Source organism: Carettochelys insculpta, chromosome 1, assembly GCF_033958435.1.
Source record: "Carettochelys insculpta isolate YL-2023 chromosome 1, ASM3395843v1, whole genome shotgun sequence".
NCBI lineage: Eukaryota > Metazoa > Chordata > Testudines > Carettochelyidae > Carettochelys > Carettochelys insculpta.
Window position 1 is genome coordinate 64,916,360 of NC_134137.1, and position 17,886 is coordinate 64,934,245.

Below are 17,886 nucleotides of genomic sequence, written 5' to 3' on the forward strand. Positions count from 1 at the left end.
GATGCTGCTTTTGAAAGTTTAGGCCTTGTTATTTATCCTTAGAGTTAAAATTCAAAATCACCACCTGGCTGGTAATTCTGTGATCTTCTCAGACTAAAATCTATCACCAGATGAAATTTTTGTTTACGTGAAGCTAGGAAATATGTCTGACAAAGCAACTTAATGACACATATCAATATGCATGTTATCAAGGAAGAAAATAAGTTGATAAAATATTACGTTAGTTTCAGATTAAATCAATACCCCCCATTTTTTTTTCTGAATCCCCACCAGGACTTTATTGGAAACAAGAAGAGAGCTTTTTCATCAAATGTCAACTAGCAGGTGTTTGGCTCCAAGCTGTGCATTTCTCCTTGTTGATATTCATTTACCAGCCCCCGTCTGGCTTCTTCATCTCATTATGCTGCACAGGAGAAAGTGAATTGAGTTCCTTATGCAGTATTTCCATCCGGGCCATGATCTCTGACACTGTGCCTTTCATTGTCGTTAGCTGCAGCTTCAACTTATTGTTCTCCTCCCAGAACACTTTGTTCTCTTCCTGAAGAACCTGGACTGCCTTTTTCTCTTCCAGAAGGACCTGGTTGTCTTTGAGCAGGGCCTGTAGGGTTTGGCTTAGCTTCTGAACAGCCTGAAGGGCCACATTTTCCTCCTGAATGCTTGGGGCCACTTTGTTCTCCCCCTGGGCTGTGACAGCTTTGCTTTCCTCCAAGATATCCAGGCCAGCATTGCTCATTTTCTGGGAGGCTGGGCCAGCTTCCATCTCACTTTGCTCTGGGTTGGCTTTGCTGTCCTCCTGGAAGCCAGGGACATCACCCTTGTTCTCCTCAACTGGGATGGCTTTGGTCTCCTGCTGGAAGACTGGGAGAGCTTGGCCTTCATTCTGGAAGACTGGGACTGCTTTGTTGCCCTTCTGAAAGACTGGGACCACTTTGTTCTTCTCCCGGAGTACCTGTAAAGCCCTATTCTTTTCCTGAACAACCTGTAGGGCCTTGTTCTCTGGGTTGATCTGGAAGCCTATGTTCCTTTCTCGTAAGATTGGGAAGGGTTTGTTCTCCTTCTGGAGAACCTGCTGGAGGGTATCATCATAAATAACCTGGATGGCTTTGTTCTGTGTCCGGAGGCACTGGAGAGCTTTGTTCTCTTCCCGAAGGGCTTTGTTTTCAATCCGGAGGGCCTTGTTCTCTTCCCAGAGTGCTTTGTTCTCCTCCCAGAGAGTCCAGTCATTCTGCATCTTCTTGTTGAAATGTTTCTGTTGGGAAGCAAAGGGTGGTTGGTGGTAGGTCTCACTCACCCACTTGCCATCTACAAACACAAATGTCTCATCACTCAGCTTGACCCGCGGGGGAATATAATCCACATCAAGTTCAGCCTGTTGCATAAGGTGATTCATCAGGTCAAAAGGAAATGTGAGGCTGATAACAAAGTGAAGAAATTTCTGTGGAAAGGCTCTCTTCGGTAGCTATGAAGAAGATTGCTGTCCTCGGTAATGAGTAGATAGTGAGGGGTCAGTGCAGTTGAGACTGCTGGAATATGGAATGCAAATAAATAGGATTAGTTATGAAGATCAATGACAACTTGGAACTCAATTCAACAAGAAATAAGCAAATAAATCTATTTCCCAAAGTCTGTTCCTTGATAAGCTGCCGACTATGTGGACATGTTGGATGAAAACAATTTTGCAGACGTTAGCAAAACTAATATTACATGTATCTACCCACAGTTTTAGGTACATCATAGAGTCATTCTAAGCACAGTTAACGGGCTAAAAATGGGCCAAAATACTGAACTCTAGCGCCTTATGATATTTCGTCCCCAAACTATTCAAAGCAAAGGAATTAACAGATGTTATAAATTTGGGGCCCAATTTTCAAAAGTATCTTAGCAGGTTAAATGTCTGAGTCTTATTGGTATCAGTGGGAGTTAGGCATCTAACTTGCTCAGTGGGATTTTTCAAAAGTATCCATCCGCATCTTTATGCACCTGAACATCTTCGAAAATTTAGTCCTTGGTGGAAAAATTAGTAGTTTAATTTCTGTTGCCTGTATTATGGAGGTCAGATTAGATCAAAATTATCTGGAAATCTATGATGATATAGAGCACAAAATGGTGCCATATGCACACACAAAATGACCAAAAAGACCAAACCACAGCACCAAACCACAGCAACAGCCCTTGTTTCCTCATTGATGTTTCTCTTGCATGTTCTGCCATCATCTTAAACATAGTCAGTCTAAAAAGAATTTCTCATGTTTCTTTCTGATCCCCTTTAGTTCTTTCATTATATCCTTTGGTAGGTTCCTCCTGCTCCCCAGACTTAACCATTTCAGTATTATATCTGACTGTTTTGCTACCCCTTCTCCTAAATCTTGTTTCTTGCTAATAAGTACTAGCACTTTTTCCTGTTTCATATAACCAAAAACCACATTTCTTTACTATTCCCACTGCTTGACCACAACGTAATTACAAAAACGTGTGACTTGACACCTCTTCATTCACTTTTCTCCTGTACTTGGTCCAAAATGTTGCTGTTAATGTCATCTTTCTCTCACAATTCTCCTTGAATCCCTCAGCTGGCTTTCTGCCACTTATTGCATCCCATTCAGTCTATTCAGATGGTTTGCAGGGCTCTTGTTTGCTTGTAAGATGCTAAGAACACTTTTGGCAAAAGAAAAGTGTGAATGAAGTCCTCAATTGAAACTATAAAGGGCACGATCCATAGTCTATGCAGACTGAAGGATGCCTACAGCCCAGAATCATAGAAGATTAGGATTGGGAGAGACCTCAGGAGGTCATCTAGTCCAATCCCCTGCTCAGAGCACAACCAACCAGTGAAAATAGCCTGACTCCTTCCTCTTTGGAATCCCCCTTCAGGTAGTTGAAGGCTGCTATCAAATCTTCTGTCACTCTTCTGAAGACTAAATAAGCCCGGTTCCATCCACCTCTCCTCATAAGTCACGCGCCCCCACCCACTAATGATTTTTGTAGATCTCTGTCAGACTCTTTACAATTTGTCCACCTCCTTTCTGTATTGGGGCAGGGACCAAAACTGCACACAATACTCCTGATGTGGCCTCACCTGTGCTGAAAAGAGGAATAATCACTTCCTGTGATCTGCTGGCAATGCTCCTACTAATGCAACCCATTATATGCCATTAGTTTTCTTGGTTGTTGACTCATATCCAACTGCTCATCTACTGTAATCCCTGGATCCTTTTCTGCACAGCTTCTGCCTAGCCTGTATCAGTGCTTGGGATTCTTCGACCCTAAGTGTAGAACTCTTCACTTTTCCTTGTTAAACCTCAACAGTTTTTTGGGCCCAATCCTTTAATTTGTCTAGGTCAGTCTGAACCTTATCTTCCCCCCCACACACACACCCATCTTATCTACCTCTCTCCTCACATTAGTGTCATCCATGAACTTGCTGTGCACCATGTGTGAACCAACCCATCATCCAGATTATTAAAGAAGATGTTGAACAAAACTGGCCCCAGTCCCAGCCGCAGCCCCAGCCCCTGAGGTATTCTGTGTGATATCAGCTGCCAACCAGACATTGAACCATTTGAGCCTGATGATCTAGCCAGCTTTCTAGCCACCTTACAGTCTACTCATCCAGGCCAAACTCCTTTAACTTGCCGACAAGAAGACTATGGGAGACCACACCAAAAGCTTTGCTAAAGTCAAGGGATAATAAAAAAAGTGTTTGTCTTCACCTTCCAACCTTTGCATAATCTCACCTTCCCACACCTCTATCCTCATTTCCTCCTATGACTCCAATCTGCTCAGTCCTTCTCCTTTACTGTCCCTGAGCCTCTCTCACAAGCTGTCTCATGTGCTGCCAAACAACCCCTCTCTGGGCTCCTTTAAATTCATCTGTAGAACCTACCTTCTTCTGCTTTCCTCAACTTCTGCAGTTCCTCTTGATGAACTTTTTATCTAACCTCGTGAGCTCATTGGAGCAACGAACATCTCTCAAAGTATGTTTGTAAGTCAAAGTATAAGTTTATGGCAATAAATTGCAATTTTCTATTTGTAGCAAGGATTCACCCAGTGCAGTTTAAGGTTCCTTCACTGCATCAGCTTACCTTCAATTTCATAGATGGGAACTCTGTAATGACACAGATTTCACAAAGAATTCTGGCCAAGATTTTCAAAAGTGGGAGATTAGAAATAGGTGCTTAACTTCCTATGTATACATTTTACTATACAGGTAGGTATACACAGCAAAATTACTGCAGAATTATGGCCATTATTTGAAAATAACTATCTGAGCATCTACACAATGCAACCACTATTTTGAAATAATTTTGAAATACGGTTGGCTTATTTCAAAATTGGTAAACCTCATGCTACAATGAATAGTGCCTATTTCAAAATAGCAGCCTTATTTTTAAACCAAGATTTGATATTTTTCAAAAAGACTATCGGGGAAATTCTGTAGCCTGTGTTATTCCATCTTAGATTACCATAGTGGTCCCTTCTGACCTTGGAATCTAAGAATCTATGAATCTACTGTATCTACTCAACCTCCAATTCAAATTCACTGGTTGCCTCTCTGTATCTCTCTGTCTCACTGATTCCCCATCTCTTGTCAAATCTCATTGAATATCAGACTGATTTATTACTTTGTTATGCCAGTTTTACACTGATTTCCATGGAGCTACATCCATGTAAGACCAGAATAATGTCAAGTGGTGAACCATACCCATCTTTTCTCCCTTGGAGAGGCCTTTTAATTTCTCTTGATCTCAGCTACCATCTTCATTTAGCTCTGTACTAAACTCTTCAGTTTTGGTGGGGGGATACATTTTACATGAGCAAAGCTATATAACATCAAGCCAAACAATATTCTTCAGTGGTAGTAGGTACACCGGCTCACCTCTGTTCAAAAGACAATAATGTCCCGTTTCTTTTGTCTTTATTCTCCAAACATGTAGTAGGTTTGTAACTATAGTGCATCCAATGCTGAGGCCCTGTCCCAGAAGCTACCTCAACCTCTCCTCCCTCAAAGCAGATTTGCAACTTGGGCCAGTGACAGGACCACGCTTTCCCAACTGAGGCACGTAATAAGAAGGACATGTGTCAGCCCCTTTATGACATAGGCACAGTATCTAAGCATATCCAGAGTAACAGTGCAACTGATGTAAATAAAAGGCATCTGCTCCCCAGGCTGTTTCAGCTTCAGTAGGCTCTGAAGTGTTTCACATCAAAAATTTCCTACTACTATATTGTTGCAGTTTAATCTCAGTTATTCCCCCTGCAAGACTATCTGGGTTTTTACGGGCCCAGGAGTGTGATTTTTAAACAGAAGTTACCTCTTTTTCCTTGTAACAAATCGTATATCTCAGTCTCAAGCTCATTGGCAAAGCAAGTCCTTCTTGTCTTCTGCCCTCATTGTATTATCTCAGAAACAGTTGAAATGAATTCGTTTTCCAATACCTTCGTTCACAGAACATGAGTTGTTCCATCGCAGACATTCAAGTTAGGCCAGGGTTTCCTGTAAAACGAGCATTTGGGCAGCTGTTCAAGAGAGATTCAGATGTAGCCAAGTTGATGAGTGCCTACAGCTGGCAGCTTGTGTGTCTATTGGTGGTGAATATCTTCACATGCCTTGGTGCATATAACAAAATTTATTCTACCCATGGATGGCAAAAGTTGGAGGTAGCGCTGATTAGGTCCACTGCTGAACTGATACCAAAATTAACAAAACACCTTCCTCTCACCCAGTGTGAGACCAAAAGAAATTTTCCAAAACTAGTGTTTAGGTTGTCATTTTTCTTTGACGAAAAATTAAAAGATCTAGAATATCACAGAATACTGTTAACACGATAATGGACTGGTGAGAGTTTCTGGGCATTACACCGTGTCGTTATCCAAAGCAGCTATTTGCACTTCCACATCTTTCTTTTTTTTTTTTAATGATTTCTTACTATTTCTTATTTGCTGTATCTTTAAAAGTACAATAAAGCGCTTTCTAATTTGACTGTTTCAAAGTCACAAACATGGCAGGTCATTTCTTTCCAGATGAAAACTTGGCCTTAGCCCTATGGTGGTGGTTATTCTTTTGGAAAGTTGTAGGTAAACCAGTTCAGCAATTTTTGAGTCAGGCAAGGATGATAAACCTTGACCTACAAATTCTCACTGTAATTTTTTCCCCACTTCTATTTAATCTCAGACAACCTTAAAGCATCACTAGTCACTATGGCAACTCCCTGGAGAGCATTCTATTTACTTTCTAATTGAAATAGTCTACAGTGCAGAGCAGAAAAATCAGTTGCTTGAGTTTGCCCTCTGACAGAAAGAGTGGCTGAAGTTTGCTTAGTGGTTGTAGGGAGCTTTAAGGAAAGAGACTGTTGAATTGTGTGATCCTTCTCAATGCCTGGAGAATCCGGGGTATGCAATATACTAAAGTGAAAATGCTTTAGGGTTCACGCTGGAGCCAAAGTTAGTGAAGATGAAAACAATCCAGTAGTAAGTATTGATTACAAGAGAAAAAAAAAATCTTCTTTTGCATTGGTAATTACAGCTAAGATTAGAGTTTGTGTTTTGGGTTTCTCCTTAATTTTTCTGCATTGTATTTTCCTGCCTTTATTCATATATGTACAAACTGGTGTGAGTGAATCATCTTTCTCTGTGTTTTCAGCTGATGATCAATCACTTTTAAATTGCACTTTCACAGTAAATAGATTGAACTGTATTAGTTCTTGTATGATGTGAATTGAAGTATTTTCTTTGGTTTATCTTTTTTACAGTGCAAATATTTCTAATCAAAAATAACATAAAGTGAGTACTATGCTCTTGGTGTTCATTGCTGAAGTTGAAATCAGTATATTTGAAATGGTAGGAGATATCTAAAATACTTAAATAAATGGCATTCTATTATTGTTTAATAATGCATCTAACACTTAGATTAATGATAATTAATTTTAATTGCTTGATAGCCCTACTATTTCCATAATGCAAACCTCCAGAACAATATATTCCCTCCTCATCAAGGTCTTGAGGGAGCCATCCATGCCAGTCTTAACAGAGAAATTCTTCTGCTACGGGCATAAAATAGTGAAGTTGAGAATGTCCCCTTGCAACCTTTAACTCTTACATAGTGCAAAATATTTACTTTTCATGGGCATGAAAGCCAGAGTCATTGAGTACTGTAATGGGAACTCCTTAGCTTTAACCTCACCTCTGACACTGGGAACCTTGGGCAGCATGCTTCTGTTCCTTTTCCCTCACCTATACAATGGGTATAATAATACTTGCTTACCACAAGTACTGTGAAGATTAGTTCACATTTATAATGTGCTTTCAAATTAAAAATCACCAGGATAGGTATGTGCTACTTCTGTTTATCCTTTCAGCTGTAAAACATATACTGTATTTACAAACTCAAGGAAAAAGTTTGATGTCCAGTATACAGTGACACATCTTTTGGAAATTTCAGCCTTTGTGCTGTTACATCCCATATCTTGTACCCAAAGTTCCCTTTAGTTTAGCTGGTTTGTCTGTGGATATTGCAGAATACCCCACCAAACCACTACACGGTTTGAGAACCAGTTTTGAACCAGCTGCTATTACTAATATACTCATACTTCCTTCCTGAATGTTGCTTCTCTAGCATCTATTAGTTATAAGCCTCACCCACAAATATCTACTATTAAACCACAGCTATAAAATTGAATTGTGTCGTATTCTTGTGTGATTAGATTTTTGTAGTGAATTTAGTATGGCTGAACAGATCTGGATTGGCAGGCATGTGTAGCAGAAGCTATATTATCCCGCATCCCTGGGGATATGGGGGTGCCAGATAATCAAATATGCCAACAGGTAGAATGGGGCCTTAGGCCCTGGCCATCAGCACCACTCTTGCAGCCACTGCAAGACAGACAGCTAGCTCCTGGGCCCCGCTGCCCCTGGCCCTAGAATGGCAGCCAGACCCCAACGCTGCTGCCACTGGCCATGACGTGGTAGCCAGCCCCTAGCCCAGCTGCCGCTACCGCCAGCTGAGCAGCTGGCCCCACAACTGCCAGAACACCACCACTGGCTAAGCAGCTGGCTCTTGGCTTTGCTGCTGCTGCCACCAGTCCTGCAGCCGGACCTGCAGCCACCAACCCCACGATCATGATCATATGCTCAGATAACTGGCCCCAGCTACCAGTGGAACAGGAGCCCGTTAATTGAGCATGATGGTTACCCAGATTCTGGATAACCCAGCTTTTACTGTATCATTATTATCACAGGTCTGTGCTGTGGCTGGCCTTGGAACCCCAGTCAAGGATCAGTGACCCACCGTGCTAGGTACTCCACAGACTGATAACAAAGACTCAGTTCCCAGAAAGGTTAGAAGTGATGTGTCACACAGGACACAACATATAGGCTGAACTCTTTTTTAACTACCATAGAACAAGTATTAGATGAGCAGGAGCATTATAAGCTTCCTCACTCAAGTACCTCAACCTTGACATGATGGAAATATTTCTTGTGATAAGAATATAGGGGCACATCTACACTTAAGATGCTGCATTGACATTGATGCAGATGCTCCATTGTAGGGGTCAAGTGAAGAAGCTCTAGACTGAAAGGAGAATATTCTGCCATCAGTGCAGGTAACCTGCCTTCCCAAGAAGCAATAGCTATGCTGGGAGCTCTACCACCTATGCAGTGCTGCCTTCACAGAGGGATAGGTTGGTTTAATGACTCACTCAGCGGTGTAGACTAGACTGAGCTCAGTCCCCATGCCAACACATAGGCCCAAGAAGTTATCACTTAGCACCCCTGTGGCAGTGCCTTTTTTGGTATTGTGGATGCTTATGCCCCAGGAATTGGATGGAGCCCAAGAGCTCATTTCAGATAGAGCATTTGTCATTTATTGAGTTATTTCCAGGAGCTCTTGCAGCAAGCTACTGGCCTTCCAGGTTTAGAAGAAGGCATGTGTGTGCTGCCTTCACCCTCTAACTTCAGACAAGTAAATAGACAACAGATATTGAGAGCAAGGAGCCAATACATGGCTGTGCTATCAGATACATAGAAACAGGACACGAAAATTAAACTCAGGTTACTCCTTAGAGTTTCTATCTCTCAAACAGTCTGCGTCTGGGAATGAGGGAATGACAATATTTCCTTCAGCCACTGATCCTTATTTTGATCAAGACCAGGGAAAATAGACACTAGATTTATGTTTAATATCTTCTGACACCCTCTGTACACCCACAGTAGTGATTTGCCTCACCTCCTGTCTGTTCCACCACAACCCCTTTCCAATATACTGGCTGCCCCCCAGGAGACTACAGATGCAGTAGTCCCTGTATATCCTGAGTTAGAAGCTGTAACTTTGTCTGGACTGTACAGAATTGCCACAAGGTGCCTCACACTTGTATGTGGTTCTCTGTTAGCTAAACACAGTATTATGAAGGAAGTAGCTAAGGTTCTCAGGGGTCAAGACAGGCAATGCACAGATGAGATCTGAGACCTGCCTGAATCTCTCTGGAGCACATCCACTTACAGCAGGTCTGATTTGGCCCACATTCTGAATACAGTGATCCTTCCTCAGCAGCAAAGAGGGCTGGAGGAACAGGTATCAAGTGGGTTGATGAGAAGTGTCATCAGTTCCAATTTTGATTGACATTGAGAAAATTGAGGTTTCAACTTAAGAAATGCCTAATAATGATTTATGGGATCCTGTACATTCTAATCTAACAAACATTTAAAAATCATCAAATTAGCTAAGTGTGTAATCCTCTCTATTAATAATCCATTAGCTACCTCTTAATTGAAATGGAACACTTATCAAATAACATGTGATGGCCACACAGCACCGATTTAATTAATTAACAAGCCAGTTCCAGATATAATAAGGACCAGGTTTTCTAAAATCTAACAAATTAGTTTTATCCAAGCTATAACGCTAACTGAGCTAAAGAGACCTTAAAATTTAGTCTTAGATTAGCATTTGCTAGACAACATACTATAAATAATTCTACTTATAATATCGCTAAGCAAAGAAAAATGACAATAAACATTATAAACCTATGAAAGCACTGAATAGCACAACACATGATGGAAACATGAATAAAGAGATACTTCTGTTATCTAGAAGAACAGTACTCATTAATTCTGATATCTGCTAATTTTGAGTTTGCTTTTGCAACCTTAATATTCTTTTAAAGAAGGGTTTGGTTGGCTTTTTAAACATAATTTCTTAAGTTTTTGGAACAGCAAAACTAAAAAATAGATATTCCATCACGTGCCCTTATATGACACCTACATATGTCAACAGTAGGTTTAGACCCTTTAGGGAAGGTGCTGAAGGGGACAGGCCATGAAGACAGGTCAGCAGTGTGTATATCCTCTGGAGGATTGAACTCAAATGATTCCTGACTCTGAACATTTCTCTGAAGAACACTTTCTTCCAGAACTTGGAATTAAACCCAAGTGATTCCTGAATCCTAACTTCCATTGATTTCATCATTCATTTACCTTTGAGGATCTCGCAGCTATGTAACTAGAAGTTGCAAAAGGAATAGTTTTTAAATGGTATGTAGTAATTGCAACACCTACCAATTTACCCACAATACACCTATACAAAATACCCAGACACAGTCAAGTGACTCTAACAAAAGGAAATGGCACTCAAATATCCCACAAACTCTACAGCTAGATACAAATAAGCTAAATAGTCTTCACAGGCAGCAGGAGGAAATCATTAACATTAATGCAGTCATAAAGCAACATCTGCTGGCACAATATTACAAACCTTCACTTATTACCAATTAACACTCAGATAATAACAAATTTCCCACGTCCCTCCCCATGAGCAATAGTATGTTTTCTGCTCAGCATTATTAATTATAATGGACCTAATTCTGCTACTCTTTCTCACCTTATTCCATGAGTAGCCTCATCAGCGGCTGTTTTGCATAATCAGATATGCCTCAGCTTGTGTAAAGGTAAAAAAGGTGACCCCCTATAATCAATTGTTGTTCCTTGATGAATCCAGTTTATTGTTTCTTAGCCCTTGAATTGAGAAACTGCACGTACAGGCTACGGCCACACAGCCAAATTATTTCGCGGTAACAGCTGTTATTTTGAAATAACTTTGCTGTCATCTATACTATGCACAAGCTATTTTGAAATAAACATGTAAATGCTATCTCATTGTAATTTTATTCTTTAATAAAAGCCAATCCCATGTTTAGGGTTCCTGGCTTTCCCCACTGGATGAATCAGAAGCCATTCACAACAAGGGTGTCTGGTGTATCCAGTCGGGAAAGCTGGCAACTCCACCAGTGCTGTGAATTGTATGGGTTACTCCATTTAAGGTAGCAAACTCTTGTATACTGATCCCTGCAGAGAGGCAAGGGACCTAATATACCTGGACTGTACAGAATAGGGCTGGACATCTCAGAAAACACTTTTTGGTCAGGGAGGAAAAAACAGGAAAGGTGTTGGGATGACACTGCAAGTGGTAACCCAGCCCCGTGGAAGCCACTGTATGGCTGAAATAAGCTGAAGCTATACCTAGACACTCAGGCTGTGAGTGGCCCAGGTGGGAGATATAGCAGCAAAGCACTATGAGGCACTCAAGGTTACAGGGCGGGGTAACATGACGTCTCTTAGGTCTGGATTACACCTTGGAAGCTCCGCCAAGTCTCTCTGTGCTGGGGCCTCCCTTACTTTGGCCTCCTAGCATAACTTTGAAACCATGTATATGTCAGGATTTGGACTTCAGCGCGCCCCAGCAATGTGTAGATTACAGTGCTGGGGGGATTAAAAATGTGAACATTAGATGTCTGGGATATCTTCTCAGTAGGTGATTGGAAGCAAAGTGTCTTTGTAGCCTCAGCATGCTAGCAGACTATTCTTGTTAGAAACCATCAGACTTTACTTACCAGCATAATTAATAATCTGCACCTCTCAGAACAAGCTGTAATAGAAAAAGACCTCGTCACCTTTCACATGAAAAAAAACCAATGCTACTTTGTCCCATATGGTTTGTAGGAAGAGGCAAAGCAATAGAAATGTGTTGGGTCACACCCAGTGTTCCCTGTAAGCTGGGCACTTGTGTGGCTTCTCAGGAGAAATTCGAATGCTGTCCAGGTGATTTGCAGAGCACTCGCAGCTAGGTTTTGCATTTCAGTTGGTGGTGCGCATGGGTGCATACTTCAGTGCCCCTAACAATGTTCCTCACGTGAATGGAAAAAATCCACATGGGGATGGAAAAAATTAGAGGGAACATTGTTCACAATGGTCATGAAAATAATGTAAGTGATTGTTATTAATATTTAGCATTATGATTGTGGTAGTGCAACCATTGAGCAAGATGCTGTATAAACATATAGCAAATGACAGCTTTTCATAGGACAGGCGCTAACGTTCCATGGGGAACTTTGGCATTTCCTATCTTTTAAGTAAAAAATTGTTTCCACACAATCTGTTAAAAGATTTTTTCAGTCCTTCATGGATTTCATTGTGCTAGATGGTGGATAAACACGGAGTAAAACGACAGTCCCTGTCTGAAAGAGCTTACACAAAATAACAAGTTCACATTCAGAAAGTCACACAGAATACGTTGTTTCCAACATGTTTCTTCTGGAAGGAACGATAACTGCTTTAATAAAAAAAAACAAGCAGCCCTGTAACACCTGAAGACTAATAATGTGTTGAACCACATCTAATGGGTTATTATCCAGAATGATACTGGTGTGCTGAGGTATACCTTGAGTGAGTACAACAGTTTTCGTCATGCTTATGTCAAGGGAAAACAACTTGCAGGCTCCAGACAGAGAATTCGTCAGTGACTGTAGCATGTCTTCATCATGAGCGACAAGAGCTGCATCATCTGTGAAGAGGACTTCCCTAATGAGGACTTCCTTGACCTTTGTTTTGGCCTTGAGTATTGCCAAGCTGTAGTGAGAGCCATCTAATCTTGCATGGAGAAATACAGCACTGCATGAGTTTTGAAATGTGCAATTTAATAGAACTGAGAGGAATATGGAGAAGAGGGTAGGGGCAAGAACACACCCTTGTTTGACTCCCATGTTCACTGCAAATGGTTCCAATGTTGATCTGTCATATTGCACTATTGCTTTCATGTTTTCATGAAAGGACATTATGAACTTGAGTAGGGCTGGTAGAAAGCCAAGCTTGTCTAATATTCTGTATAATCCTGATCTACTAACTGTGTCAAATGCCTTTGTTAAGTTTACGTATGCTATGAATAATGGCTTTCCTTGTTCTCTGCATTTTTCCTGTAATTTTCAAAGTGAGAAAATCATGTCCATTGTTGACCTGCCGGCCCTGAAGCCACCTTGGTTTCTGGACAGACTCGACCTACAAGTTTTTGCAGACGTTTGAGAATGACACGGGCAAATGCTTTACCTGTGATGCTCAGTAACGAGATGCCTCTGTGGTTGTTGCAGTCACCCTTGTTGCCTTTGTTTTTATAGAGAGTGATGATGTTTGCATCCTTCATGCCATGTGGGACATCTCCTGCTCTTCAACATTTTAGGAGTAAATCATAGAGGAAGGGGAAAAGCACAGCCTTGTTTGCCTTCAGGACTTCAGCTGGGAATCTGCCGTTTCCTGTTGCTTTTCCATTGGAGAGAGCTTCAAGACCTTGACAAAGTTCCTCCTTTGTAGGCTCTGCATCCAGCTCAGACATTTCTGGAGGGATTGGGATGAGGTTGTCAAGTTCAGGTTGTATTACAGAGTCATGGGCATAAAGACTTGAGTAGTGTTCCACCCATCTGGACATCTGCAGCTTTTTATCTGTGATCACCTGTCCATTTAAATGCTTCAGTGGGGTGACTTTGGTAATGTTTGGTCTGAGTGCTTTCTTCAATCTATCATACGTGGTTTTCAGGTGACCCAAATCAAATGTATTTTGAATATTAGAACATAGATCAGCCCAATACTTGTTCACATGCAGCCTGGATTCTCTCTAAAGAGCAGATCTTGCATGTCGAAGTTGATGTGCTTTGAGATGGGTTCTTTATGTTATTCAGATGTGCCTTGTGTTTTTCTTCAAGAACAGGCCTAATAATGCCAGCATTTTCATTGATTCAGTCTTTGTTAGAGAATTTACGTGTTCCAAAGGCAGATTTGGCATATTCATATATTGCATATCTCAGCATGGACCATGTTTCATCAACGGTTTGTTGGTCAGGTTTGTGTTCCATTCTGTGAGTGAAATCATCTGCGAAGACAGAGCATTTTGGCACTTCTCTGGTATTGAGGGTGTTGATTTTTGGTTTATTATATTCCTTTGTCATACAGAGTTTCTTTGGGACGATTTTCACTCTGTTGATGAGCAAGGAGTGATCAGTATCACAATTTGCACTGAGACGTGTGTGTGTAAATTTGACAGCATTGAGATGTTTCCTGTGTGCCAGTACAAGGTCAAATTGATGCCAGTGACCAGATCTGGGGTGGCGCCATGAAACCTTGTGACATTCTTTCAAGTTAAAGAAAGTATTAGTGCTACAGAGCTGATTCTGTGAGCTGAATTCGAGAAGCCTTTGACCATTTTCATTCATTTTCTCAATACTGTGATGACTTAGGCAGACAGGTCAGGACTGATGGTCGTGTCCAAGTCTTGTACTGAAGTCACCAAGGATGTACAGTTGTTCTCCAGTTGGAAAGGAGTCGACAACTTTCTGAAGATTATAATAAAAGCAGTCCTTGTCTTCCGTGCATGATGCCAACGTGGGTGCCTAAGCACTGGTGATGTTGACATATCCTGACTTGGTGCAGAGCTCCAAGGATATAATGCATTCCGATCCAGCTGTGGGCATATTCACAGATTTCAGCAGATTGTTCAGAACAGCTAATCCAACTCCATAGCAGCGCTGTTCCTCTGAACTCAAGCCCTTCCAGAAGAAAGAGGAGTTGGTTTCTTTCACTGACCCAGCACCTGCCAGTCTGGTTTCCTGGAGAGCAGTGATGTCGATGTTCCATTTATGTAGCTGTTGATCTGTGACTGCTGTTTTGCATACCGAGTCAGCGTTCATAAAGTCATGGGCAGATCCAAGTCCCGGACACATGGTCCGCACATTCCAGCTACCGAGGTGGAGGAAAGTTGATTTATTCTTTTGTTGTAAGGCAGGTACATCATTTACATCTCCTTTTCGATTTTTGGTCTATCCCCAGGCACCCAATGAGGAAGGCAGATGTGGTGGGTCAGTATGCCTTGCTAAACATAGGCAGATAGGTGGAGCAGGAAATCCCTATGCCAAGTACAAAGGCACAGGAAGAAGCTGGTTTAATTTAACATAAGCTATATACACTAGTGGAGCCAGTGAATTTAGTGCAATACAGATTTCACAGAATCACAGAACACTAGCACTGGAAGGGACCTCAAGAGGGCATCAATTCCAGTTCCCTGCCCTCAAGGCAGGCTCAAGCGCCATCTAGATCCTTGGTGTCCAATACACTGTCCGTTCGCCACATGCAGCAAACTGGACAGTGTGATGTGGTGAGTGGGGCTTGTTAGAGCCACAAACGTGGTGCACCCTCCACCTCCCTGGGCATGCACCCCAGCACTTGGTGGGACAAGCAGCAGAGGTGGCTCCTTCTGTGGCTCACTTGGGCTGCGGGGTGGCTTGGTGCTGTGCAGTTTGGGCAGCGTGGCTCGGGGCTTGGGCGGCACGGGCGGCGCAGCTCTCAGGCAGGGTGCAATGTGGTTCATGGGGCTGGCGTGATGCAGTGCGACTCTTGGGGCCGGTGCCATGCCATGAAGTTCTTGGAGAGACGGCTTGCAGCTGGGCAGCTGCGGTGGTGAGCCTCTGGAGGCACCTCTGGTGTGTCACCAGGGGCAGGGGAGTAGGGTGCCTGGCTGTGGGGAGCCAGGGCAGGGTGTCTGGCTATTGGTGAGGGTAGACTTCCTGGATGGGGGAGGTGGCGGCACCTGACTGTGGAGGGCATGTGGCAATCAGTTGAGTTGTGTTTGGACACCACTGATATAGATCATCCCTGTTAGATATTTATCTAACCTGTTCTTAAATATCTCCAATGATGGAGATTCTACAAGTACACGAGGCAATTTATTACAGCAATGAACCGCCTGGACATTTAGGAAATTCTTCCTAATGTCCAATCTAAACCTCCCTACTACAATTTAAGCCTATTGCTCCTTGTCCTATCATCAGAGGCTAATGAAAATAATTTTTCCCTCCTTGTGACACCCTTTTAAGTACTTGAAAGCTGTGATCATGTCCTCTTTCAGCCTTCTCTTTTCCAAACTAAACAAATCTCATAATTTTAATCTTCTCTCAGAGCTCATATATTCTAGCCTTTCAATCATTTTAGTTGCTCTTCTCTGGATCCTCTCCAATTTCTCCACATCTTTCTTAAAATGAGGTGCCCAGAACTGGACACAATACTCCAACTGATGCCTAATCAGCGCAGAGCAGAGCAGAATAATTATTTCTTGAGTCTTGATCACAGCACTGTAAGGGCTACCGTTGAAGCTTATTGAAATCAGCTGAGTTATTTCAATTGACTTCAGTAAGTGTTAAATCAGGGGACCATTTTCAAATGAACATCTATTGCATGTGGCACTGTTTCCAGAAGAGAAAATTAGGAAGTGGTGAGGCTGATGGCCACCTGTGAATACTATGACTGAGGCTATTATGCAAATAGACCTCTCTTTTCAGTTACCTGACCTCATCTCCATTTTTCTCTTGCACCTTGTCCTCTCTTGCACCTGCCCCATTTTAATCATGTGCACAACACCTAGCAAAATGGGATCCTGGTCCCTAATGGGGGCTTGTAGGTGCTCCTGCAAAGAAGAAGAAGAAGAAGAAGAAGAAGAAGAAGAAGAAGAGAAAATTTAAAAAACCCAAAGAGTTTCTGACAGGCAGCATTTCCTGTGCAATAAATGGTCTTGAGAATTTGACTCAAGCCTTTGGTCAAAGATGCTGTTTATGATGCCCAGGTGAAGCCAAGAGCATCTGTGTACTGTTGATCATCAAGGCCATGATGCGGGTCTCTCGGTAGGTAGGGCAACTGAAAAGGAAACAGCTTCCAATTGAAAAACACAGGTGAACATTAATAACAAGCCAAATTGTGTCCTCTCAGCTCATTACTTGAATCTAATCTGTTTAAAAGAAAATACCTCATATTGGTAGCTAAGGCTACTTACAGAAATCTAAGCCAAAGCTTGTTTCATATTCAGCGCACATAACAGAAAGAATGCAATTTTTCTTTAAAAATGTAGCAGCATTTAAGAACTTTTCACATATTAAGGAGAGATGTGCTGCCTGTGGTTGAAATGAAATCCTGCCTCATGATTAAGTTTATTTTAAAAAGCACTTTGACGTAAATGCTCGTAACAGCAAACATATCTTAACTAACTGGTACAAATAATTGCATTTTACTATAAAGGCATCTATTCATATTATTTTAGGGAAAACACAAGTACAACATTGCACAAATATATCTGGGCAAACTACATTGTGGTAATCATTTTCACTGGGAAGAAATCAAGCATCTGCAGCACCTCATATTTTATATCAGAACTCGTAGTAATGCCCGCATCAATCAGGTTGTCAAAGCTTTTTATTGCCCTTTCAGGGATATTTCTAACTTGATACCTCTGTAATCTCAAGGAGAAATAGAACCCTTGGTACATAATTTTGTCATCCTCTGCCTCAACTACTGCTCTTTTCTTGTCTTTCATCTTTCCACTAACTCTTTATATCATTTTCTGCTGTTTCAGAATCCCACAGCAGGGCTGCTCATTAGAGGTGTCAAGATTACATTATATGTCTTCAGAGAGACTGCTACCAGTTTCCAAATGATCTTTAAACTCTTTAAAGTGTTGTTCCTACAAGGTTCTTCTTGGTTTGGCAACTCCATTATCTTCTTATACCCACCCCAAGCTCCACAAATTTT

General features: G+C 41.7%; 1 protein-coding gene across 1 annotated transcript; it reads right to left on the reverse strand.

The window, feature by feature from the left end:
• Window positions 1–367: 367 nt before the first annotated feature.
• CBY2 (chibby family member 2) lies at window positions 368–1,390 on the reverse strand. The gene has a single exon (XM_074982795.1). The coding sequence runs from the start codon at window positions 1,388–1,390 to the stop codon at window positions 368–370; it is 1,023 nt and encodes a 340-aa protein (XP_074838896.1).
• Between the last annotated feature and the right edge of the window lie 16,496 nt (window positions 1,391–17,886).

What these genes read in the sequence shown, in the direction of transcription:
- CBY2 (XM_074982795.1), bottom strand. Translation starts at nt 1,390, where the DNA reads ATGAATCACCTTATGCAACAGGCTGAACTTGATGTGGATTATATTCCC.